Here is a 25,477-nt window from a genome sequence, read left to right as displayed (position 1 = left end):
AATTAATATTAATATATAACAATATTACCATATCACTAATCACCAATCACCAATTAATTATTCTTTTTTTAAAATAATCACCAATTAATTAATTAATATTAGTATATATTAATATATTATATATTAATATATTAATATTAAGAATAATACCATATACCATATTATCAATTATCAATTATATATCTCCAATCACCCATCACCCATTAATATTAACAATATTACCATATTATCATATTATCATTATCATATATTACCATAATAATATTATAGGATGGATAATTAATAAATTAATAAATAATACCCTAAAATAATAAATAAATAAAATAAATGATTTTGCCAAAATACCCCTAAGTTTTGGGGGGGAAATTTGGGATGAGGAAATTGTTTTTATATATAGTATAGATTATTATTATTATTATTATTATTATTATTATTATTATTATTATTATAGGCATCCGAATTAGCTAAACGTTTGGAGTTTTTTTTTTATTGGTATTTTGATGGTTTAATTGTACATTTATGAATACTTCAATGCTATTTGACACTTATTCTAAATAACATTAAACTTTACTTTTTTTAAAAAAAAAAAAATGCCCCATGAGGTGTTGTAAGATTTGTCATCCTTGCAATACACCTAAATAATGAATAAGCTTACATAGATACTAGTACTGAATGAATAAGCTTACATAGATTATGTTATTTAAAACATAAATGTGTATCATTACTATTTATTAAATTTAAAGCAAACATTTGGTAATATCGACTAGATAAAGTGAATTTTAATAAGAATTCATAATGTATTCATTACAAGTCATTAATGGTTTAATTGGTTAGTTAGTAAAATTAAATTTCAAACCTAACTAAAACATCTTAGATTCAATATTCAAAACATTACTGTATCTATAAAAAAAAAAAAACAAATACTTGGTTCAAATGAGTAAAATAAACTCTCTTGCAAAATTTATAAACGACAATTAAATTAAAGTAAAAACTTGTGTGAAGATTGGTGAGATAAATCAGATCAAAATGAAAATGTAATACTTAACAAATGTAACATTCTGTATTAATTAAAAATAAAAATTAAAAGGTATTTGTTATTTGTAAGTGGAAGTGTAATACTTTTAAATAAAAATATAATAATTTTAAAAAATATTACATTATTTCTCAAAAATAATTTTAAAATATCACATTTTTATTCAAAGTATTACACTTTTTTTCTTATAAATAATAAATACTTTATCTTCAATTAATTAAATTTTATTAATATAAATATTATAGTTTAATCTGACCCGCCGGTGAGGCGATTACACAGAGTCACTCTAAATGAAACATTTTTCATATTTTCTTGACTTTTTTCATCCTCCATATCTTAATTGTAATAAAAAAAATAAATAAAAATCCAACGACCACGTTTGACTTTTTCGAGAACAAACGTCCGCAACTCGCAACTTTCTCTCCCTTTTTCCTTTTTCTTGAATTTATTGATCTGGGTTCAATTCCATGTCTTCTTTTTCAGGATTCATTAACAAAAAACCATAAAGGTCAGGAATTTCTAATTCCCTTACGTATTTTCTTTTTCCCAATTTTGAAGTTGTATTCTTAAAATGTCCGTTCAATGTATTCTTGATTGTTGTTTTGTTTTTTTTTTTTTATTAGATGCTTCATAATTTGGATTAAGATTCAATCTTTTGGTTACTATTAAGGTTTTTAGTTGTTGTCGCACAACTTTGTTGAACAGAAGTCAAGTTGATTCTTCTCTAATTTGTGTATTTCTGAGCTTATTTTGTTGTAATTTTGTTAGGTGTGGACATGGAGTAATTAAATGAGTTTCGATGAATGATTTCTATCATTACTAAAATCATTTGAATTGCATAAATTTGGTTTTTAACTGCTAATATCTGGTCATGTACATAGCACAAACATTGATGAGTATATACATTCAACTCAAGCAGACAGCTCTGCTGGATTGCTTCATCCAAGAATAGACTTTAGGTTGCAATTTTTCATTAGTGTGTCACTTTAGTTTGATATTCCATGATTTGATTATCTTGTCTACAATATGGACATACCTTCGAATATTTTATGGAGTGAAACGAAAAATTTCTGTAGCAAGTATTGTTGGCTGAGTAGAGAAGAGATATTTCATTAATTGATGAAACTAAGAAAAATAGAAGTGTATTTTAAGCACAGTTGTTTAACTAAAGATCAGATTATATTCAAGTTATGCACTTTATTTCACTTCTTGCCTGTTGAACTGTATTTGAAAATCACATAGTTTGAATTGCTAGCTTAGCCCTTAGCTTCTCCCCAATATGATATGTTTGTTGCTCTGTTTTAAACTTCCTCTTCTATATGGGGTATGAATTGATAATTTTCCATATCCTTGAAAGGATAAATAGAATGCTCTCCCTTTGAATGGCATAGACTTTTGGTAGATAATTGATCTATTCTATGTTTTGCTTGTTTAACTTTGCAGGTTTATTTTTATTTTTATTTTTATTTTTTATTTTTTGGGGTTCTGCTTGAAGTTCAAGCAGACAAAAGCTGTCTTCAACTTTCTGTGTTAAGAGAAACAAATGGTATGTATCTCCAAAACTCTCAAATCTCTTTTGCGTTATGCATCAAAGTACCTTATGCAATGTCTGAAGTCTTTGCTACTGATCTGTATTTAGTATTTTGCCCATTCTCCCTGCTGAGTTTAGTAGTTTGGTACTCTATACAATACGATTACTCAAATGTTTACATGGTTTTCCACATTTTCTAGTTTAGCCTTTCTCCTTTTTTTTTTTTATTTAATTTTTTATTTTGGTACCATGACTTCCAGTATTTGGTAGCCCCATTGGCCTCTAACTAATTCATAGTTGGCTGCTGTCAGTCTCTTTTTTTGGGGGTGAGGGAGCTCTCCCGATGCCTATTACTCATTTACTCCATTCACAAAGCTTGGACCAAGACCTTTCTTAGAGAGAATCAAGCTCCTAGGACCATAGATCATTAGTCTTCTCCTTGCATGCCTGCACTTCTATTGAAATGAAATAGTGACATGACAAAGTACATATGTTAATGTTCAGATCTGTATACTTGTAAAATTGTGGTTAATCCCATTATCATTTAGTGTGTTACTGCATCTTGCCTCTCTCAAGTTACTAACAGCGCTATTCTTTTGACTTTGTGTCCCAAGGCTTCATGAGTCAGGTTTATTATCTATACAGTATAACAGTATGTGGAGGGCTACTCTTTCCAATTTTATTCATAGAACAGATCAACATAATATTTATCATTGTTAGTTTTTATTTATTAATTCTATTACAGGGTTGTATATTTCAATCCTCGCAGGATCAATCAATCATTATATGCATTGTAGCCATTTCTTTTGTGGCTCCAACCCTTTCACTTGTTATTGAAAAAACTGCTGCCATGGATATAAATTAACAACACATTATTTTAGTAAAATGTGATAATCTTCCTTTGTGATCTTTGCTGATTGCTAAAATGTGAATGCATGGTTCACTGGTGCCTTGGTGGTTATTTAACCCATCAAATTGTTTATGTTGTTATTGGTGTTCCCATTAATACATTCTTTTTAATTGAATTATATGTTAATGGTAGGTAGAGCTCCATATCCGTCCTTGAAGGGGGAAAATGACAGCTTCTCATGGATTTTGCAAGGGGGGTGATAATCATGATATGCAAGCTCTAACTCATGATGACAGATCAATTTGATTGCCACATATTCTACTTTTTCTTCTTAAAATAAGATTGCATAAAAAAGTCCGAATATTCTAGTCATACCTCTATGAATTTGCATAATGATGTCGGGGTTCACACAAGAAGCTCTAATTTGGCAAACAGGTAATCTTTATGGGTGAGATTTTGTATATGCGAGTGCCATGTCTAGGTTTTCTTAATGTCTTTTGGCTGCAGGCAAAACTTAGATATGAGTTCTATTCCAAATAATTTGAATGGACATAATGATTTCAACAACTCCGAGGACCAGGAGACCATGGTACTTGTTTTACATTTGCAGCTATATAATATGCTGTGTATATGAAGGGATTGTCGTACTAATATTAACTTTTTATAGGAACTAATTTCTCGTGCCAATGAACAACAGAAAGAAATTCTTTTTCTCCGTGAACGAATTTCTCTTGCCAGTGTTAGGGTATGAAGTTCTCCTTAAAGCCTCTGCTCCAGTGCTCTCGGGCTCAATGACATTATGATTTTTTATCTGACTTTTCTTGCCTGGATCTCATTACATTTGCTCCATGTGGTCAGGAATCTCAGCTTTTAAACGATAAATATACACTTGAGAAGAAATTTTCTGAACTACGAATGGTTTGTCCTTTTCCTGATGGATTCTACTGGTGCTTACTTTTGGGTCTATAAACCTATCTGTATTAAAATTTTGTGGTTTTCTGATATCTAATCTGAAGGTAGTGTTTTTATTGATAGGCCTTAGATGAGAAACAAAGTGAGGCTATAGCTTCTGCGTCAAATGAACTGGCCCGCAGAAAAGGTGATCTTGAAGAAAATCTGAGATTGGTAAATGAGCTAAAGGTAAAGTATAGACCATAATTTCTAGAGGTTACTTGCTTAAGTATTTGACTACAGTCTTCTATAACTTCTGATCTGATGATACTGTAGTGTTCTAAGTGTGAGATATCAATTAGTCTATAGCTTCTCTTGCACAGCTTGCTTTCTCATACAACTATCAAAGTTACTGAAATGATTACTGCACATTCTTGAAAGCAAAGTGCCTCTATAAAAGTAAGGGTTAGGTTATTCACTTAAGAAATACAAATGGAGGCAATTTCAAATCTCAAAATAGTTTTAAGTTGGTCATTCTAGAAATGGGATTGCTAAGTCAGATCTACAGGAATACAAGAAAAGATTATACTAAGAAATGAACACATTCAAAGTAAGTTACAAGTGGGGCTAATTAGAGGTAACTGAGGGAGAATTGAATAACAGATGTTTAGCATAGGCCAGTGGAAGCCATGGTTAGGAGTGCCATTTTAGTAGTAGAGTCTAGGCGTTAGTGCGTGTGAATTGTTTATATACTCAATGTAAAACTGTCAAGTTATTGTTAATCCTTTATTTTTGGTGTGCTTGCATAACTTAGGAGTCTTCTTTACCAGTTTCAATTTCTGAATTTTAATTGTGTTGATGATTTCTTTATGGAAATCTTAATTTGGTAAACTGTTTGTCATTTTTCTCTCTTCCTCATCCTCTCTGCCCTTGCTCTTGGATTCCATTTCAAATAGCTTATGTTTCAGGAAGTAGAGGATGAAAGATATATTTTCATGTCATCTATGCTTGGATTACTGGCAGAATATGGCATTTTTCCTCGTGTTGCTAATGCCTCTACTCTGACCCACAACGTAAAGGTATTAACTGAACAAGTGAACAGTACATGGGAAAAGTGTAGTTTTATTCTGTTGCTTAGCGTGATATATGTAAACTATCTAATATGCATAGCCATTCATGAATGAATAATTTCTGTATTTTGGTTAGTCATTGGGATCAAGTGGTGGTTTGGTCTTCAGATCTCATCACACACAAACATATGATGCTTTAGAAGTTGCTGGGGAAAATATGCCAAAGTCTTCTGCATTTATCCAAATTCAAATGATACCATTTATGCTGTTTAAAGCACAAGAAAACAGAATGTATAAAATGATGCAAAAAGATTTTAAATTGTTATCTTGAAACAAAAGAATATAATTTATTATTGGATTCTAAAACTTAGTATAGTTAGGGATGCATTGTGCCCAATCTTTTCTCTCCTTTCCTTAATGTTAGCGGCATTGAGGTAGAGCAGAAGACTGCTCTCCCTATCCATGTATTCCAATTCCTTACCCTAACTCATGTTTGAAACTTTGCAGAATTTACATAATCAACTGGAGATGAAGATCAGAACTACTCATGTGAGATTTCTGTTCCATAATCTTGTCAATTCTATTAGTTATGAATTTTGGTCTTAGGGAAAAGGGGAAAACCAGCCTTTAGTTTTGGAACCTGCTTTTGTATCTTTTGCAACTATGAGTTATTTCTCTGGATACATGCCAATCTATGATCAGCATAATGAATGATTCTTTTTGATTAACAAAATGTCAAGTACACCTTTCATTCTAGATGGTTGAACCAGTGAATAAAACATGTTAATCAGTTTGGGACTGAAGACTCATAGTAGTACCCCATCTAATTGATCTGCTTATTTTTGAGGATTATCCATGTAAGGTACAAATTCAATTTATTTCCTATAGCTGATCCAGGAGAGCAAATGCAAAATCTTTACTCTTCTCTCTCTCTCTCTCTCTCTCTCTCTCTCTCACACACACACACACACACACACCATCATCATCATCTGTTTAGCTGATAGGTATTCATTTGCTTATCCATTGATTGAAAATATATTAGCATGTTTTGTGCTTTACAGTCATCTAATTTATGCCATTCATCTCAGAAGCTTTTGGAATATTTTTTATTTTACTCTTACAAGGCATCATCATCATCTGTTTAGCTGATAGGTATTCATTTGCTTATCCATTGATTGAAAATATATTAGCGTGTTTTGTGTTTTACAGTCATCTAATTTATGCCATTCAATCTCAGAAGCTTTTAGAATATTTTTTATTTCTCTTACAAGCTAGTTTATTTTCTATGACTTCAACCTCTAGATTTAAATGTTGGTTTACATGAACTGAGTTATCTTTTTACAGGCCAAGATTGCAACTTTGAACTCTATGGCAGCAAATGGATCTCTCAATGTGGATTCTCTTGGTTCTACCCCCACAAATAATCAATTTCCAGGCAGCTCTATGGTATTGTTGATGAGGGTGGTCATTCAATACTGCTTGTTTTAAACTAAAAGATATTTTTTGACTTGTGTTCTTTCGGATGCAGGATATACATGGATATCCTCATTACAGTAAACAGTATATTGATGGACAACATTCAGATGTGCAAGGAAATATGCATGAACAAATGAGAGGCTTATTGCTGAATCCCAACTCGTCTCAGTTACCGGATAATGGAACCCACCTGAATCTCTCATCTAATGTGGATAGGTAAGGATGAAATATCATATGCTTTCAAACATTTCTATTAATCTGCAAGATTTTCAATCAAAATGTTTTGAGTTTTATTTCACTCAAAGAAAACTGTAGTATTGCTGTTTAACTGTGGCCTCTTGTCTTTGTTCCCTTTTTGTAACACTGATAATACAAGTGCATAATTTAAGATTTTAGAAAAAGTGTCAAATAGGCCATTGAATTTATTGAGTTTATGCAATTAAGCCATTGAATTACAAACATATGCAATTACAACATCAAGCAAGCAAAAATTGTGCAATTTTTCTTTTTCACTGGTAAACTTATCTGGCATTCCACATGGCATTTGAAATGGCTTAACTGGAAAATTATCACAAAAGATATTTAAAGAAAACAAAAAATGCAAAAAGAATCGCTGGCCGGAGGCAGCAGCCATTCCTCCTCTTCATTGCACAATGGAGAAGAGGCAGCTGCTGGCTGCCTCCCCGGCTCCCCCCTTCATCTTCATCGCACAAAGGGGAAGGTTGCCTCTTCCCTTTGTGTGACGAAGGAGGCAGCGACTGTGGCTGCCTCCCCCTTTCTCTTTGTTGCATGAAGGGAAGGTTGCCTCTTCCCCTTTGTGCAATGAATGGCTGCCTCCTCTTTCATGCAAAGGAGGGGCTTCCTCCTCTCAAGATCTGGAATAGGAGGCAACCATGGCTGCTGCCTCATTTTTGTTTTCAAAATTTTCAGCTTGAAGGACAATCAAAATTCACATAAGTGGGCAATTATGTAATTTTTACTTGGAACCGGATGGTAACCTTCAAAAAATGTAAATTGCACAATTTTTACTTATTTAATGTTGTAATTATACTTGTTTTTAGTTCACCTAATTGCACAAACTAAAAAAGTTGAGTAGCCTATTTGATACTTATTCTTAAGATTTTTTTATTTTTTTTTTCATTAGGAGTAAAAGGAGAACAAAAGACCAAATCTCTCTCTCTCTCTCTCTCTGTATATATATATATATATCATATAGGGAAGGGTCCAGGTGCGGGGAAGGATTCCCGTGCGGTTACGCACCTTAAGCATTAAAATGGCGCACCTTAAGTACACAAACAACACACCTTGAACACACAAACAAAGCACCTTAAGAACACAAACCACGCGCACTTAAAGCTTTAGGTTGACGCATCTTAAGTACACAAACCACGCACCTTAAGAACACAAACCATGCACCTAAGGTTTTAAAATGGCACACCTTAAGTTTCAACAACTCACGCACCTTAAGAATACAAATCAAGCACCTTAAGGGAACTCATTTATATATATATATATATATATAGGGTCTAGCTCCCGTAAGAACAAGCCTTCCTAAATCTAGTTGATCTGACGGTTGGAAAATAAAGAAAAATAAGGAAAAATAATGAAAGAAAAGTATGGTGTCAATTTCATAAATATATAAAACTTTGAAAGTTTGTATGTTATGAAATTGACCTTGCCCTTTTTTTTCCCTTATTTTCTAGCCATTGATCATCTTAGAATGGACAGCTCAGATTATTCCACACTTCTCATGGGAAGCCTAGTTCTCATTTGATTCAGATTCTATATCCATACATACATATACATATATATACATACATATATAGATATATACATACATATACATATATATACACACACATATACATATATATATATACACGTAGATATGTATATATGTATATATAAGAGGAGAAAAAACGTAGGTGTAGTTTTGTAATTATTACAAACTTTGGATGTGCAATGGGCAAAGCTTGAGAATGCATTCACTGATAAGTTAAAGTGCAACCTTCTTGAGTGCACGTTTATAGAACTTGAGTTCACCGTTATGCATCATCAAATGCACTCTGAAGCTTTTTCTAGTGTATGTACAAAGTTTGTAATATTTACGAAATTTCCACAGCGTTTTTCCTTTATTTTCGAACCATTGATTGTCTTAGATGGACGGATGAGATTATTTCACATTTTTTACAAGAAACATTCTTCTCACTTGAACTTGCCCCTATATATATATACTGAAATAAGTGCAATGTCTCTTATTTCTTCATCATAAGGAATCTAAAGAACAGTCGATGTCACAAATAATTTCCTTCCTTCCCTCACAATGTGGCAATGTAATTTTATATAAATCTTTCATCTGAAAGATATTGAAAGCAAGAACTTCCAACTTCTTGAATCAATTTTAATTTTTTCTTTTTTTAAAATTAATTTAGTTTAGTTTCACTCATAGATTTCTGTTGTTGTTGTTGTTGTTTTTTTTTTTTTTTTTAATAAATAACTGCTGTTGAAGATGGTAAACTAAAGCTTACTTGTTTTCTGTCATGAGTTCATGTATCATTAATACTTGAATGATATCACTCATTAGAGCACAAACTTATTTCCTGGTTTAGTTTGTACTTTGCAACGAACAATTACGTATCTACATTTTACTGATAGATTACTATTGCAGGGATATTCCAAACCACTCTACCAACTTGTTTAATGGAAATGTGTTAGGTGGGAGTTATGGGGAGATGCCCAATGAACCACCCTATCCATTTCCTGGGGGCAATGAGAAATCTGATTCTCTGAGTACAGAAGGTAATTCAATTTGATATTTATAAAAGTTAATAAATAAACTCTTAATTTGAACTTAATATTGTGTGTGTGTGTGGTTTTTTTTTTTTTTTTTGGTAGCAGGAAGGGGCCCTGGTATAGAAGGCTTTCAAATCGTTGGAGATGCAAAGCCAGGTGGTAGACTCCAAGGCTGTGGATATCCTGTTCAAGGAACTTCTCTTTGTATGTTCCAGGTAAACAAGTTTTAGGTCATCTCAGTAGGGAATGAGAAGGTTGGCTTTGTGATCAAAAGTTCAGTCATTGGCTGTTTGGTTTTGTGATCAAAAGTTCATCCATTGATAGTTATCTCTTGGGTTCAAACCCATAAAAGATGACCTCTCCAGAAAAACGATACAAGTACAAGATCATTAACTGGTAGACAGAAACAAGGAAAAAAAAAGATCCAACTGACCATGGATTTGCCTGTTATCCAAGGACTGAAATCTTTGAATTAAAATTATGGATAGTAAATGCAAGTTCAAATCCACTGAACAGTATTGTTGTTTATGGAGCTGGATCTGACCTTAGGTCTAGACAAGGTTGAAAAAATCGTTAGGCGCCCCCCAAGCGCCCGATTTTTTTATTTTTATTTTTATTTTTTTAAAAAATATTTAAAGAGTTAATAATGTTAAAGTGTTTAATATTTTAAGTCTTTACTCTTTAATAGTTAAATAGTTAATACTTAAATACTTAATAAGTTAATAGTATTACTTATTAAGCTATTAGTTATTATTTACTCCGTATTAGTGTATTACTTATTAGGTTTTTTTTTTTGAGGAAATATTACTTATTAGTTTAATTTAGTTATTACTTATTAAGTTATTAGACTATTAGAGTATTAGTTAATACATTATAACATTAATAGTTTAAATGTTTAATATTTAAAATTACTAAAATATTAAGTAATAAATATTAACCTTAAAAAAAAAAAAAACGCCCCAACTCGGCCTGCTAGGCAGTCTAGGTGCCGCCTAGCCGGCTAGCTAGGCGCCCAGCCACGAGGAAGGCCGATTCTGGCATTCTTCACTTTGGCCGGGCGCCGCCTAGCGCCTAGGCGCAATTTTTGCAACCTTGGGTCTAGATAAGCAAAATATAACTTATATAGCATATATTTGATGTTAATGGGTTTCCTTTTCCCAATGTCATCTGGCTGCATTTCAGTGGGTCCGGCATAATCCTGACGGTACTAGGCATTATATTGAAGGTAAGTTCATTGTCATAGGTTTCACATAGTTATGCAACAAACTGTGCAAATTTTAGATTTTGGCTCCACTGATTTAATATCTCTGTTTTATATGTTTACTTTTATATTGATCAGGGGCCACAAATCCTGAATATGTTGTGACAGCTGATGATGTTGATAAACTCATAGCTGTTGAGTGCATCCCGATGGATGACCAAGGACGTCAGGTAACACCTGCACTATATTTTATAAAATATTTTTTCTCCTTATTTTTCTGCTATAATTCGTTTACCTAGGCGAATACGTACGTGTGTGTGTGTGTGTGTGTGTGTGTGTGTGTGTGTGTGTGTGTGTGTGTATTTCAGAGTCATAAAGACCAGCACTCCCTTAAATACCTAGATTACCTATTCTGATGTTCCAGATTAAGATTTACTAGGAGTCCATCTGGAATCTACTTACTAACCCCCATTCTTGATTTCATACTTTCTAGCCCAGATTTGGTATGTACTAGTAGCCCATTTGGAATGTAAACTTTGGAGATATCATTAATATATAGCAACTTAGCTTGATTCCATACTTTGAAGCATGTCCTGAGTGCTCTGAAGAGTGGCACTAATTCTGGAGAGGGAGACTGCCATAGACTACACAGCTGGTCATCCAGTCTTCTCCATATTGCCTTTTCATTTTTCGGTACATCATTGACTCCATTTCGTAAATGGTCAAAAACTCCTTGGCCCATAAACCACATCTCAATGGCACCAGAACAAGATTGATAATTTTTTGATTCACATAATTTTTCAAAGCTAAGATCCAGGTTTCCTGATAGATTAGGCACAAAAATAGTGGTTGGAGCAATATGCACAGCTCTGGTAGTTGTAGCAATAGTATTTATTGGAGTTAGTATCCTGAATCTTGTCAAAGGACATAATCACTAGAAAAATATTCTGACTTCACCAAAAAGGTCGCAGAGAGCCAAAAAGATGATCGGGAAAAGATCACTGGAGACAGGCTGAGATGCTGATGTATGAGGTCAGACTTGTGGTGGGGTGGTGGTGCATGGGAGTAAAATTGATGAATGATGACGAGACCAAGTAGGCTTCCTTCACTGGACATTCCTGAGATGATTGGAAACTCCAATTTGAGTGAAACAATGGCCAAAAGAAAGTAATTTGAATTTTAGTGCACTGAGTACTGTTCATGCGAGGAAATTTAAGAAAATCAGGCCATAGATCTTGACTCTAATACCATGTTGACGAAGAGGGAAAAAAGAAGAAAAGATCTTTACTTTCTGTAGCCAAAATCTAATGAGAACAAGGGCTTTATATACACACAGAGGAGTGAGCTTTATGCTACTTAGTGTGCACAAGCTATCCAACTCTTAATTAGAGTTCTTAAACATCTCATATAGTCGCTCGGCATAGAATTCTCCAGTAGTATAGTATCTATCAACTGACCGTATGTTTATATAAATAGTTCTTAATCTAAATTGGTCGGTGTTGAATTGAACCGTTGGTAGTTCTTATTTATGTGGCCATTTTCTCAATGGAAGCTTCTTGTGTTTCAAATTGATGTTTTTGTCTTTAGTTTTTTTTTTCTGTAGTTCATAGGGTGCAATCTTTTAACTGTTTTTAGTGCTCAACTTGTTATCTTCGTGATATGACTATTTTCAGGGAGAGCTTGTGAGACTTTTTGCTAATGGTCAACACAAAATAACTTGCGGTATGTCAAGTTTATCATTCAATTAAATAAAAAAAAATTGCAACCACTAATTCTCTTTGAGTGACTCTTATCCTCTTCTTATGTTCTACAAATGATCCCTGATTGCTGATGAATACTTTGAATGTGCAGATGCAGACATGCAATTGGAGATTGATACCCATATTTCTAATGGTCAAGCAATGTTTAATGTTTTAATACTGGTAGGATTCTTTTTATTTAAATGTTTATTTGCCAATTCAAGTGCCTTCTTTTTACATTTTTGTTATTGATTGTTTCCGTCCTATCACTAGGTTTTTTATGTTAATTTGAAGGGCCCTGATGCTATTTGTGCTTCTTGAATTTAAAAAGTTGTTGAAAGCAAAGATGTGCACTAGATGCTTGGTACCTAATAGCTTGATAAGAAACTTCACTCATAATATTCCAATGAACTTGAGTTACATTCAATATGAGAATAGTTTTTATTCATATGAAGTAAGCTTTTAATTAGGTCTTTACATTGTAGAAGGATGTAATTAATTCAATTTTGGTGTTTGTAAAGAGATATTGATTTATACAATGGGTCAATCTGAATAGTGCCTTCAGGTCTCTGTTCTGAAATTTGTATTTACATTGTCTTTATAATGATGTAATATTGGGCCTTTATAGTATATTATAGAAAATTCTAATAACTAATGTCCTGTTCTCAAGGCATTTGCCAGTAAATTAATGGCACAACTATTGTTTAATAGAGGAACTCTAAGCATAGTGGGCCAGATTCGTCTACACCTTTATGTGTGGGTGTGTGTGTGTATTTATATATATATATATATATAAGGAAACCTTCTGTTGTGTGCCGAAGCTTGTTACTTGAGTTTTCGAGTCACTGACAGTGCAAGAGGGTGATTGATGGGGAGTATTTGGAGTTGCAAGTTTCCGTTAAAAGGAGAAGTTGTTACTGAATCTCTCTCTTGTAGCTAAGCAGAAGTAGAGTTATTGATGACTGGAAGTTTTCATATTATTTGGTCTCTAACTTTGTTCTTTGTTGCTAATCACTTAAGAAAAGTAAATGGCCTAGCATCGCGATGAGGAATTTTTTTTTATTGATTTTTAACAGGTTTATTCTTCTGAGAATTGGGAACCAGCAACTCTCTTTTTGAGACAATCAAGCTTCCAGGTCAAGGTTCATAGATCGCAAGCTGTTGTACTTGCAGAGAAGTTTTCAAAAGATTTGTCAGTAAGTGCTTTCCGTTTGCTGCATTGATTGATTATGTTGAAACTTCAAATGCATCTTTAGAACACTTTTGTGAAGCATTTAAGTTTAAAAGCACAAAATCAAATTCAGTATCCATGTCAGGATACGTTTGGGTATAATTAAGTGCTGAAAGTTATCCTAGAAAGTGACAATTGCTACTGCTGCTGTTAGCTTTAGTATTCAAGCTCTGAAAGCATGGTCATTAGTCATTACATTAATTTATGCAGTGATGGGAATGGAGCAAAAGTAAGGAAATCATATAGTTTGAGTGGACTATTATTTTTGACATTTCCTATACATTTATATAACACATTTTACTTGAAAAGCATCTTTATCTTTTAATATTTTGTCAACTTTATCCACTTGTACATACTGAAACAAATATCACAAGAATAACCGCACAGAAATGCTCTAGTTTGTCCCCAAAAGCAATTGTTGAACAATATGAGAACAGCTAAAGAGGGGGGGGGGGGGTAGGCTCTCCCTAAAGATCAGTGATCTCATAAAAATTGTAATGCCATCCTAGAAAAAGAGTCTGCACTAGATTGTTTAATCATCTTGATCTTCAAATTAAATAAAGAACAAAACTCTTGCTGAAATGTACAAATATCAAACAGGAAAACTTTTTTATGTCATTCTCCAATGTTATTTGCAGGTGAAAATCCCCAGTGGACTCTCATCTCAGTTTGTTATATCATGTCCTGATGGGTCTTCACACCCGTTTAGCACAACAAACAATGATGTTAGGTAATATCCTCTTGCACTGCTAAGCATTCATGCTTTCCATATCATCAATTAATATACAAGTATGGTTTCCAAAACTACCATATAATGTCCTAATCGGTCTTCATATCCCTTTAGCACAAAAACAATGATGTTAGGTACTTAGGTAATAAGCTTGTATCACTGCTAAATATTTGTGCTTTCCATATCATTAACTGTTCTAAAAAACCTGATCAGAGCATTCATTGGCAATGCGATGCAGGGAACTTACTGTCAAACCGACATCCGATATACCATATTTTTGAACCTTTCTTTTCAGTTTTAGTTATTCAATTGAGCAAAATGGCATTCATCTTTAGCTAGTACTTATAATTAGGCATAAGAGACTTGAATACGGCGAATCTGTACCTAATGTTTCATTCACAGATTCAGCCATGGATGTTTAAATATGGTGAATCTGAACATCTATTATTACCCGAACAGAAGGGAATCAAAACTTGATGGTGCTTATAGTTTACTGAAGCAGAAAACCCATGCTCTGGTTTCTTTCTTAGTTCATTTTAACCTAAACTTATGCTCTGTATTTTGCTGTAGAATGCGTGACGCACTTGTATTGACAATGAGAATCTTCCAAAGCAAGGTACTTTTTCTTGCTTGCTTATTGAACTCAACATTGCATCATTTTCCCACTCTTATTTTGGGATGCTATAAGCAGAGTCTTATGTGTTATCAGTGCTGTTAAGTGCATCCTCGTCTCTAATTCTGGTGCTTACCATAAGTGACCTTGAAAGACTTGTTCAGTTTTTGCTTCTTTTTTATGTTTATTTGTTGAGTTATTTTAAGTAGTTGTACCTATTTTCATCCAGGCATTGGACGAAAAGAGGAAGGCAAAAGCATAATCCTGTTGTTCTCCATATAGTTACATTATTTACAGCCATTTTTCATTCTTTTTAGGAATCAGGAAAGTCCAGGACAATAGTTACAAGCAGTTTTGGTCAATAAGTTAGTTTCTACTTGTTTGTTGTAGTTATTTATGTACCCAATTTTGGACCCTGTACCATATAATTGTATTTGTCCCTCATTTTTCCCAATTTTTTTTTTTTGTAGCCTTAAAGAGCACTCAAATTAATATGTAATATCATAGTCGGTTGTGAGAAATCATGACTAATGGAAGAAATATTGCCCCTTTAGTTTGAATGATATGCAAATGAGAACATTTTGTTCAACACTTGTGAGAGATGCGTGCACAGCTTCTTTCTTATATGGACCTTCATTTTCTTTTCTGATGGTTTTGCTCAAGTATTGTCTACAACATCATATTCATCTCTTATGTTGGACAGTTTATTCTACTTGTGGTTCTTTGAATTGATTATAGCAACATTTTTGCATTTGGTTTTCGACTATGATTTGTTTCACTGACAGACTTTATCTTTAATATTAAAATGTGGTCTGCTTTTATTTTTAATTAAAATGTCTTCAAATGCAGCAGGATGAAATAAAAAAAAAATAAAAAAAATACAGCTATAGTTGAGCTACCAGAAGTAGAATAAACTGTGTTGGACTTGGGTGTATACATTCATTGACAGTTGCAATTTATTAGTATACCTTCACTTCATTCACAGCACTTTATAGATTATTCTATTCAATCTTCTCAAATTTATAACTACAGATTGCAGTTCCTTCTAATGTATTAAATGCACTTAAATTTGACAAGTATTTAAGCTAAGCCTGTTGCAACTTGCATACATTACTTACTAATGGAAAGTTTAATAGAGGATAACATGATAATTAGGCCTTCTCCAATAGTTAAGAGTTTGGTGTAGTTTTTGAGGAGATTTTGTAAGTGTGATTAGGAAAGAGAAAATTGGTGGAGGAAAAAAATAAAAGGAAAAAGTAAAACAAAACAAAAAAAATTGAAAAAAAATAAAAAATAAAAAATAAAAAAAAAGAAGTAAATACGCACCCAGGCGGGCTCGTGCAATGGGCGCATGATTTGCGCCTCACGTGCGTGAGGCGCCCCACTAATTGCTGCCAAAATTTTTCAATTTGCAGGAGAAAAATATTCCATAATTTCACTCTCTCCCATTTGTTAAAAGCTGATCAATTAGTTTTTAATCCTAAAACTTTGTGCAAATTTCAACTAATGGAGAAGGCCTTAGACTATGTTTGGGAGAGTGGTAAAATTGGAGTGGTTAGAGTAGTAATGGTTAGATTGAAAGACTAGCATTTAGAATGATTAAGTTGTGATAAAAAATGTTTCTTTATAAAGTATTATATTTTAACTTAAAAGAATTATTTCTCATTTGAAAAGTATTAACTCTTTGTTGGAAAGTACTACATTTTCAGCCAAAATTATTATATATTCTTTGAAAAGTATTACTCTTTGATCGAAAATTATTATATTTTTCTTGAACAATATTACTTTTTCTTTGTAAAGTATTACATGTTTGGTATATTGAAAAAGTATTATATGTTTTTCTCAATATCAAAGTTTGATCTCGTGCCCACGCATTTTGAATAGTAACAGAAGTGGTATCACACTATATAGTATTGGCTAATAAGTACTATCTTAAAATGAAAAATAATACATTTTTCTTAAAAATTACTCTGTATTACATGTTTCTTAAAAGTATTATATTCACTTTTATATAAAAGTGATGAAATACATCAAAGAGCAATAAATTATTTTAACATAAAAGAGAAATACTCCCTCCGTCCCATTTTATCTGTCTTATTTCTTTTTTAGTTTGTCCCAAAATGTTGTCATCTTTCTAAAATTTAACATCACCATCATTTTACTTTTTTCAATTTACCGTAATGAGTTTTGCTTTCTTTATTACTTTTAGGCAAAAGGGTCAAATAGACCCATGTACTAGCACTGATTGTTCATCCAGCACCATGAACTAAAATATGGTCCATCTAAGTCATTATACTGCTAATTATTTTTCATCTAGCATTTTTAGCCCATTTCTAACAAGTAACCCATCTAATTTGTTGACATGGAAAAATAAAATAATAAAAAATGATGACATGTTATTTATATGAATGTTTTGGATGATTTTACCCTAATGCATTAATGAAAAAAATGATTTCTTTCAATGAAATAAGGTAGAAATCAAAGTTATATAATCTTTTAATTACAGTGTACTGCATGACTGTGTATGTATAGTGGGATATTCAAAATTGTTCGGCAATGAAATTTCATAAAAATCGATATATTAAAATTAAATATAATAACTTAAGATATTATATTGGTAAATTTTATTATTTTTTAAAAAATAATTTAATTTTTATATATCAACTTTCATGGAATCTCATTGTCGAAAGACACTGAATACCCCGCTATACATACACAGTACACTCCGTTATACATACACAGTACACTGTAGTTGAAACTTTATATACCTACTTTAATTTCTGCCCTATTTCTTTCCAAGAAATCATCCAAAATACAATATCTTAAATTATTCAATTATCCAAAAATCCAAAAATATTAATTTATTTTTAAAATAAAATAAAATTTACCCAATACAATATATCTTAAGTTATTATAAAAATAATTTAATTTTTCATATATCGAATTCCATGAAATCTCATTGCCGAACGATAGTGAATACCACACTATACATACACTCATGTAGTTAAAACTTTATATAACAATTTTGATTTCTACCCTATTTTATTGCAAGAAATTATTTTTTCATTAACGAAATATGGTAGAAATCATCCAAAACATCCATATAAATAACATGTCATCATTTTTCTAATTTTATTTTTCCATGTCATCAAAGTAGATGGGTTACTTGTTAGAAATAGGCTAAAAGTGCTAGATGAAAAATAATTAAGAGTATAATGACCTAGATAGACTATATTTTAATTCATGGTGCTAGATAAATAATCTATGATAGTACATGGATCTATTTGACAATTTTGCCTTTAGTTTAAAGTGGTGTTCAAAAGTCAAAACCCCCAAAACAAAAAGATGGAAGATTCACAATAAGAATATGGCGGCTGCAGCAGAATATAATGATTGGTGCGGAAAGAGTGATGAAGAATATTGGAAATGGGAAGCTGATAGGATAAACTACTTTTCGCTTTCTTATCCAACTTTCAGGCCATTAGTCTTAAGCTTAAGGAAAGCCACTCATCATAATTTTCTAACTTTCAAGTTTTTATGACACTCTGTCACGAGTAAAGCCTTCCTCAATAGTTAAAACTTTGGTATAATTTTTAGGAGTTTTTGTAAGTTTGATTAGGAAAGGGAAGATGAAGTGGAGAAAAAAAAAATAAAAAGAAAAAGCAAAACAAAATATAAAGCTAAAAATAAAAATAAAAATAAAAAATAATGTAATTACGCGCCCAGGCGGGCGCGGGCGCGTGCAGCCTGGGCGCGAGGACTGCGCCTCACTTGGCGCAGTCCTTTCTCACCTTGAGGGGCCCACCAAAGTCTAAAAAATCTCCTAATTTGCAGGACATACACTTCTTCTCTCTCCTCCATCATGTCAAAAAATTTCTTAAAAAATGTGTAAACGTAACTGATGGGGAGGGCCTAAAGATTAATAAGTGCATAACAGCATTTGACTTTTCAAGTTTTAGACCTTCATTGTTAAAAATGTTTTTATGAAAAATATCCGAGGGAAGATCTAATACCTATTACTTTTATAACAAAATTAAAATTTAGAACTAATGCCTACCAAATTTATACAAAAAAAAAAATGATACCTATTTAATAAACTTGAAATTTTAAAATGATGTATTTCTCTTTTATATTAAAAAAAATTAATAATTTAAAACAATATACTCCCTCCGTCCCAAATTGGATGTCATACTTACTTTTTGCACACTTTTTAAAAAATTAAAGTAAATGCTTTGTGGTTTCCAATTATGTCCTCACTTTTGAAAATAAAAGTAAGGCAAAATGGTCAAATAGACCCATGTACTATCATTGATTGTTCATCTAGCACCATGAATTAAAATATGGTCCATCTAGGTCATTATACTCCTAATTATTTTTCATCTAGCATTTTTAGCATATTTCTAACAAGTAACCCATCTAATTTGATGACATGGAAAAATAAAATTAGAAAAAATGATGACATATTATTTATATGGATGTTTTGGATGATTTCTACCATATTTCGTTAATGAAAAAATAATTTCTTGCAATGAAATAGGGTAGAAATCAAAATTGTTATATAAATTTTTAACTACATGAGTGTATGTATAGCGGGACACTATCGTTCGGCAATGAGATTTCATGGAAATCGATATATGAAAAATTAAATTATTTTTATAATAACTTAAGATATATTGTATTGGGTAAATTTTATTTTATTTTAAAAATAAATTAATATTTTTGGATTTTTAGATAATTGAATAACTTAAGATATTGTATTTTTGGATGATTTCTTGGAAAGAAATAGGACAGAAATTAAAGTAGGTATATAAAGTTTCAACTACAGTGTACTGTGTATGTATAACTGAGTGTACTGTGTATGTATAGCGGAGTATTCAGTGTCGTTCGACAATGAGATTCCATGAAAGTTGATATATAAAAATTAAATTATTTTTTAAAAAATAATAAAATTTACCCAATATAATATCTTAAGTTATTATATTTAATTTTAATATATCGATTTTTATGGAATTTCATTGCCGAAAAATTTTGAATATCCCACTATACATACACAGTCATGCAGTACACTGTAATTAAAAGATTATATAACAACTTTGATTTCTATCTTATTTCATTGTAAGAAATCATTTTCTTCATTAATGCAATAGGGTAAAATCATCCAAAACATTCATATAAATAACATGTCATCATTTTTTATTATTTTATTTTTCCATGTCAACAAATTAGATGAGTTACTTGTTAGAAATGGGCTAAAAATGCTAGATGAAAAATAATTAGGAATATAATGACTTAGATGGACTATATTTTAGTTCATGGTGCTGGATGAACAATCAATGCTAGTACATGAGTTTATTTGACCCTTTTGCCTAAACTAAATATTACCTCATGTAATATTACTATTATTACTCCTACTACTAACATAGTTTGAGGATATTGTATTATACTACTAACATAGTTTGAGGATATTCTATTATAGATTTATAGGAGACTAAATTCACAGTACTTTGAACAGTTAAGGGACACAGTTTATTCAAATTAATAGACATGGACAAAATTTTATAAAAATTAATAGAAAAAGTGTTAAATTAACTTCTTAAGTCCAATGAATAGTGTAATTGAATTTCTTAACTGACATGTGCTAGTCTAGTTCGTACCATATCTACAATAATATATTCAATAGGTAATATTAAGGTCTAATTGCACTATTCTACTAATTTATGGAGTATCATTAGAGTTTTTTCTATTAAAAGACTGAATTGCACAACTCATTAAATTTATAAGACTAATTTGATATATATATTTTTAAATTAATACATGAATAACGAAAATATATTTTTTCTTATACATAATGAAATTGCAAATAATTTGAATCCGAGCAAACGGAGGAATATATTGGCCATCTGAATTCTTGAAAGGCGACATCTAAATTCTTGGAAGGTGCAACAAACTGGGGTTGAAAATGAATATATAGCAATTAAATAAAGACTTGGAGTGAGGCTGTAAGTTACTTTTTTTTGCAATATAATATATGATCTCCTAATCAGGATGGATCTGAGTTCCCTTGAACTACATTTTTAATGTCACTTTCTTGAGTGGGGCAGAGCAGTTTATAAAATAAGTTTTCTTTTATTTTAATTTTTTTTTTATTGTTTAATGCTCTACCCCCATCTAACTTCATCAAACAATTTTGGACAATACCCAAGAAGGGTGATTAGTCATTTTCACAAAAAAGCTCTACTCCAACTAACCTCAATTTCTTTGGTCAACAAACCATCCTCTTCTACAAAGAAAAAGACCAAAAAAAAAAAACAAGAAAGATTATAGAATATGGAGAAAGAAACTAAGAGGGTATCCGGTACGATGAAACTGAAAACGTTTGTTTTGTAAAAGTTTTACTCTATTTTCATAAGAAATTGCTTTATCTTATTTTAGTAGAATATTTTACTTTCTTAAAAGAGAGATTCTAACTTTCAACTCATATGATAAAGTTTCAAAAGTTTTTATTACAAGAAAACCCTCTACACCTAATGAAAAGCATAATAATATTTTATATTATGTTGTATTAATAATATTATATTAATTATATATACATATTCATATACATTGTAGAAAAAAAACTCACTGTTTGATCATTGCAGGCACCAATAATATTATGTATAATATTTTCTTTTATTATACTTTACTGTTCACTCCATCCCATTTTATTTGTCTTACTTTCTTTTTTAGTTTGTCCCTAAATGTTGTCGTCTTTCCAAAATTGAGCATCACCATTATTCTAATTTTTCCAATTTACCCCTATGAGTTTTGCATTCTTTATTGCTTTTATTTTCAAAAGTGAAAAAGTGAGGGACATAATTAGAAAACACATAGGCCCTGTTTCGTAAATAATTAGCCTATCAGCCAATTTTGGCCTATTTGATCATTATTATTTGTTTGAGTTGGTTAAAAAATCAATATAAGTGTTTGGTTAATAAGTTTTTTGTAACTCCAAAATACTAAATTTCAAAAGGCTACTAAAAACAACATTTTCAATTAGCTTTTGAGAAAAGAAATTGCACCAAACAGCTATCAGGTAACAGCTAATTTACCAAACACTTTTTTACAATAAACTAATATTATCAATTAATTATACATTCTAACTCAATCAGCTAGCAACCATTTACCAAACATGGCATATACCTTCTAACCCAATCAGCTAGCAACTATTTATAAAGTAGGGCCATAGTATTTACTTTAATTCCTTGAAAAACTTGCAAAAAGTAAATGTGACAATTAATTTGGGACGGATGGAGTATTATATTAACATATACACCAATAATACTGAAGTATATAAATTGTATACCACATACTATTGCATAATAATATATAAGTAATATAACATGTGAATAAAGCCATAAAGGTAATACTAAAAGGTAAGAAGAATATGGACACCTCAACTTCCCTACCCTCTACCTCCTCAAGTCCTCTGCATATATCACTTTGCTTACCTTCCCCTCTAAGCGCCATAGCTTTGTGTACACTTAACTAACGCCACCCACCCACCCACTTCTCTCCCTTCATCTCCAACAACCTAACCTATTGTCCTACAACAAAAGAAAAACACATTATTGGAGGGGAGGGAGGGCTTTTAGTTTGAAGCGCTAAGGGAGAAAGAATTAATAAGGGAGGATGGGTTCTGCTGGGAACCAAAATCCATGGGCACCATATGATAGCTATAAAGATTGTTCACTGGGGATTTGCAGCGTGTACTGTCCCCAATGGTGCTTCTACGTCCTCCCTCCTCCTCCACCGTCCGATGATGAGGATTCTGGCCCCACTTTCTCCCCTCTCATCATAGCCATCATTGGCATTCTCGCAAGCGCTTTCCTCCTCGTCACATATTACACTGTCATCACAAAATACTGCAGAAGAAGAAGAGGAGACAGTTCATCAGGCGCTGGGGATTTGGAAGCCAATAATACGCCTCAGGATCAGTGGCAGTTATTGACCGCCTCTTCTGGTTTAGATGAAACTGTGATCAAATCCATCGCGGTTTTCAAGTACAGGAAAAGTGAAGGAGTTGTGGAAGGAACAGAGTGTTCTGTGTGTCTCTCTGATTTCCAAGACGATGAGAATCTGAGATTGTTGCCTAAATGTAGCCATGCCTTTCATCTCCCCTGCATCGATACATGGCTTAAATCCCACTCCAATTGTCCCCTTTGTCGAGCCAATGTAGCTTCTCCCAACCCTAATCAATTGCCTCCCCCACCTCCACCCCCCACTGCACCACTACAATCAGAATTGGTGATTGATCGCGATGATGATCACCGCGAAGCCGAAGAGGTTAGTAGTGTTGTTAGTCTCTGTGATGCCTCCCTAAAGCTGGGCTGCAGCAATGGGGAGAGTTCTGAGAATAATGGAGAAAAAGGAGAGGGTGTTAAGCTGCAGTTCAGAAGATCAATATCTTTAGGTGCTCAGCAGAGGCAGCTAATTTTGGGGAGGATTGATGATCATCAGCAATTATTATTGCAGGCAGAAAGCAGCAAGGGTAACAACAGTAGACGACGAACTCATGCTGCTTTTGGGAGATCCATTTCTACAGGAAGATTAATGTTTTCAAGGTATGACAATGGCAACAATCTCTGATCTTCTGAACTGATGTACATCTCAGCTCATTACAAAACTTTTTTCTTTCCATTGTAAATTCTGAACATATACCAACACATGAATTGAAATTGATGATGAATTCTAATTTCTGGGTAATTGGGTCCTTTATCTTGACTTAATACCAAAATTTCTCTAATGTTTGACTCTTAGCTTTGATCTGCACAAATAATAAATGTCAATCAATGGCAAATTTAAGTTTATAAGTATCAAGAATTTATCTTGTGACAAAAGGTGGAATGACGGAATCGTCCACTCTAGTCGCCTCAACAAGATTGTGAATGGATTAACTGAGGTTAAACTTTTGTTCACTGAGCACAAGGAGTCACCTCATTTGAGAGCCAGATTGCTCTCATCTTTGGTCTTGTGATAAATTTCACCTTTGTGACCAGTTGAGTTGCCTATGCATGCATGTAAATATCAATAGTTTATTGGTATCAAGGGGATGATAAATTGAAAAATGCATTTCATCGCAACTAAAAATAAAAAATGATAATTATAATGTACATTTATATTTTATGCTCAACATTTTCAATCCGCTTTTTAGACTTGAGTGAAAAGACCTCAAACCTTTTTATGCATATAATTATATTAAAATTTTTAAATGTAGGTAATTTAATACCAAGTATTTGTATTATATGTGATAATTATATCTTTTTTTTTTTTTGAAAACTGTGATAATTATATCTAATTATATTATTTCCTTAGGAAAATCAGCTCTCTTTATTTACTTATTTGTTGGTACCTATAAGGTTTTAACTTGCTTTATTTTGTATATATAAAATATTTTTTTGGAAACTTAATTTGAAAATTTTAATAGTGTGAATTGAATTAAATGTTGTAATATAGTATGCTTTAAGAAATGATGTTATGGTATGATTTTCAATATATTTTGTGTGCGAATATAAAAAATGGAGCAAAAATAATCTAAAAACAAAAATAAAGAAATCAACCGCATACTTGAACTTATCCAGGATTTCTTTGACCACAATAAATAAATGCCAAATACTATTATTTATACTTGAGAGTTGAGACCACCAGAGCTCATAATCCATGCTAATATGAGTATTAACAACATAACTAAGCTCCAATTTAATCAAAATCTCTTCTAAATTAAAACACTCAAGATTTATGAGTTCTACTAAATAATTTGACTCGAATACAAAATATTAATGTCATCCTATCTCTAGTGTTGCAATTGCAATACACTCTTTTCAATCATTGGGATCTAAACATACAAATGATATCTTTATTGCAATTAAATATAAATTTAATAAGTTGACAATTATTAATCCAAGGATAATAAAAAGCATGATTGACTCTCATAAGGTAAACAATTATAAGGCAAGAAAATAATTAAGAACAAGGTCTCATCCTATGCTTCATCATAAATTCAAATACTATGAGTTTAGCCTCTAGACATTGAGGCAACAACGAAAGAAATCAAATAAATGATTGAAGATCGAATTCAAGAACATAGAAAACTAGTCTTTATTCTCTAAAGAAATCTTGTATCTAATATTTCCTTAGGTGTAAAGATGTCTTCCAAATAATTGTTGAAACCCTCAAACGTGTCTTGGATCTTCTCCTTGAAGTCAAGAGTCCAAAAGTGCCCCAAAAAGGTTAAAATGCCACTTAAATAGAACTTCGTGAGCATCGACATGCCATCGATAAGG

The 25,477-nt window shown here is 32.0% G+C and overlaps 2 protein-coding genes across 4 annotated transcripts; both read left to right on the top strand.

Annotated features, from left to right (window-relative positions):
* Positions 1-1,432: 1,432 nt before the first annotated feature.
* LOC116030282 lies at positions 1,433-15,749 on the top strand. 3 transcript variants are annotated; one of them, XR_004100396.1, is made up of 22 exons: positions 1,433-1,541; positions 2,477-2,579; positions 3,607-3,849; positions 3,922-4,003; positions 4,082-4,159; positions 4,273-4,332; positions 4,450-4,554; positions 5,262-5,384; positions 5,883-5,924; positions 6,720-6,821; positions 6,904-7,067; positions 9,520-9,650; positions 9,750-9,859; positions 10,827-10,869; positions 10,984-11,075; positions 12,519-12,567; positions 12,697-12,767; positions 13,661-13,780; positions 14,454-14,545; positions 15,116-15,161; positions 15,388-15,664; positions 15,713-15,747. XR_004100396.1 is itself a non-coding variant. In XM_031272487.1 (21 exons), exons 3-21 carry the CDS (start codon positions 3,794-3,796, stop codon positions 15,418-15,420), a joined length of 1,587 nt encoding a protein of 528 aa, XP_031128347.1. In that variant the 5' UTR covers positions 1,433-1,541; positions 2,477-2,579; positions 3,607-3,793; the 3' UTR covers positions 15,421-15,749. The 3 variants fall into 3 exon arrangements, 2 of the variants coding, with proteins under 2 accessions (XP_031128347.1, XP_031128346.1); XM_031272487.1 differs by having other exon boundaries at positions 5,274-5,384; positions 15,388-15,749; XM_031272486.1 differs by having other exon boundaries at positions 15,388-15,749.
* Positions 15,750-22,688: 6,939 nt separating this feature from the next.
* On the top strand, positions 22,689-23,900 carry LOC116030332 (RING-H2 finger protein ATL52-like). Its single transcript, XM_031272558.1, has one exon. It carries the CDS (start codon positions 22,827-22,829, stop codon positions 23,781-23,783), a length of 957 nt encoding a protein of 318 aa, XP_031128418.1. The 5' UTR covers positions 22,689-22,826; the 3' UTR covers positions 23,784-23,900.
* The last annotated feature ends 1,577 nt before the right edge of the window (positions 23,901-25,477 follow it).

Source organism: Ipomoea triloba, chromosome 9, assembly GCF_003576645.1.
Source record: "Ipomoea triloba cultivar NCNSP0323 chromosome 9, ASM357664v1".
NCBI lineage: Eukaryota > Viridiplantae > Streptophyta > Magnoliopsida > Solanales > Convolvulaceae > Ipomoea > Ipomoea triloba.
This window is presented reverse-complemented; position numbering and strand designations above follow the sequence as displayed.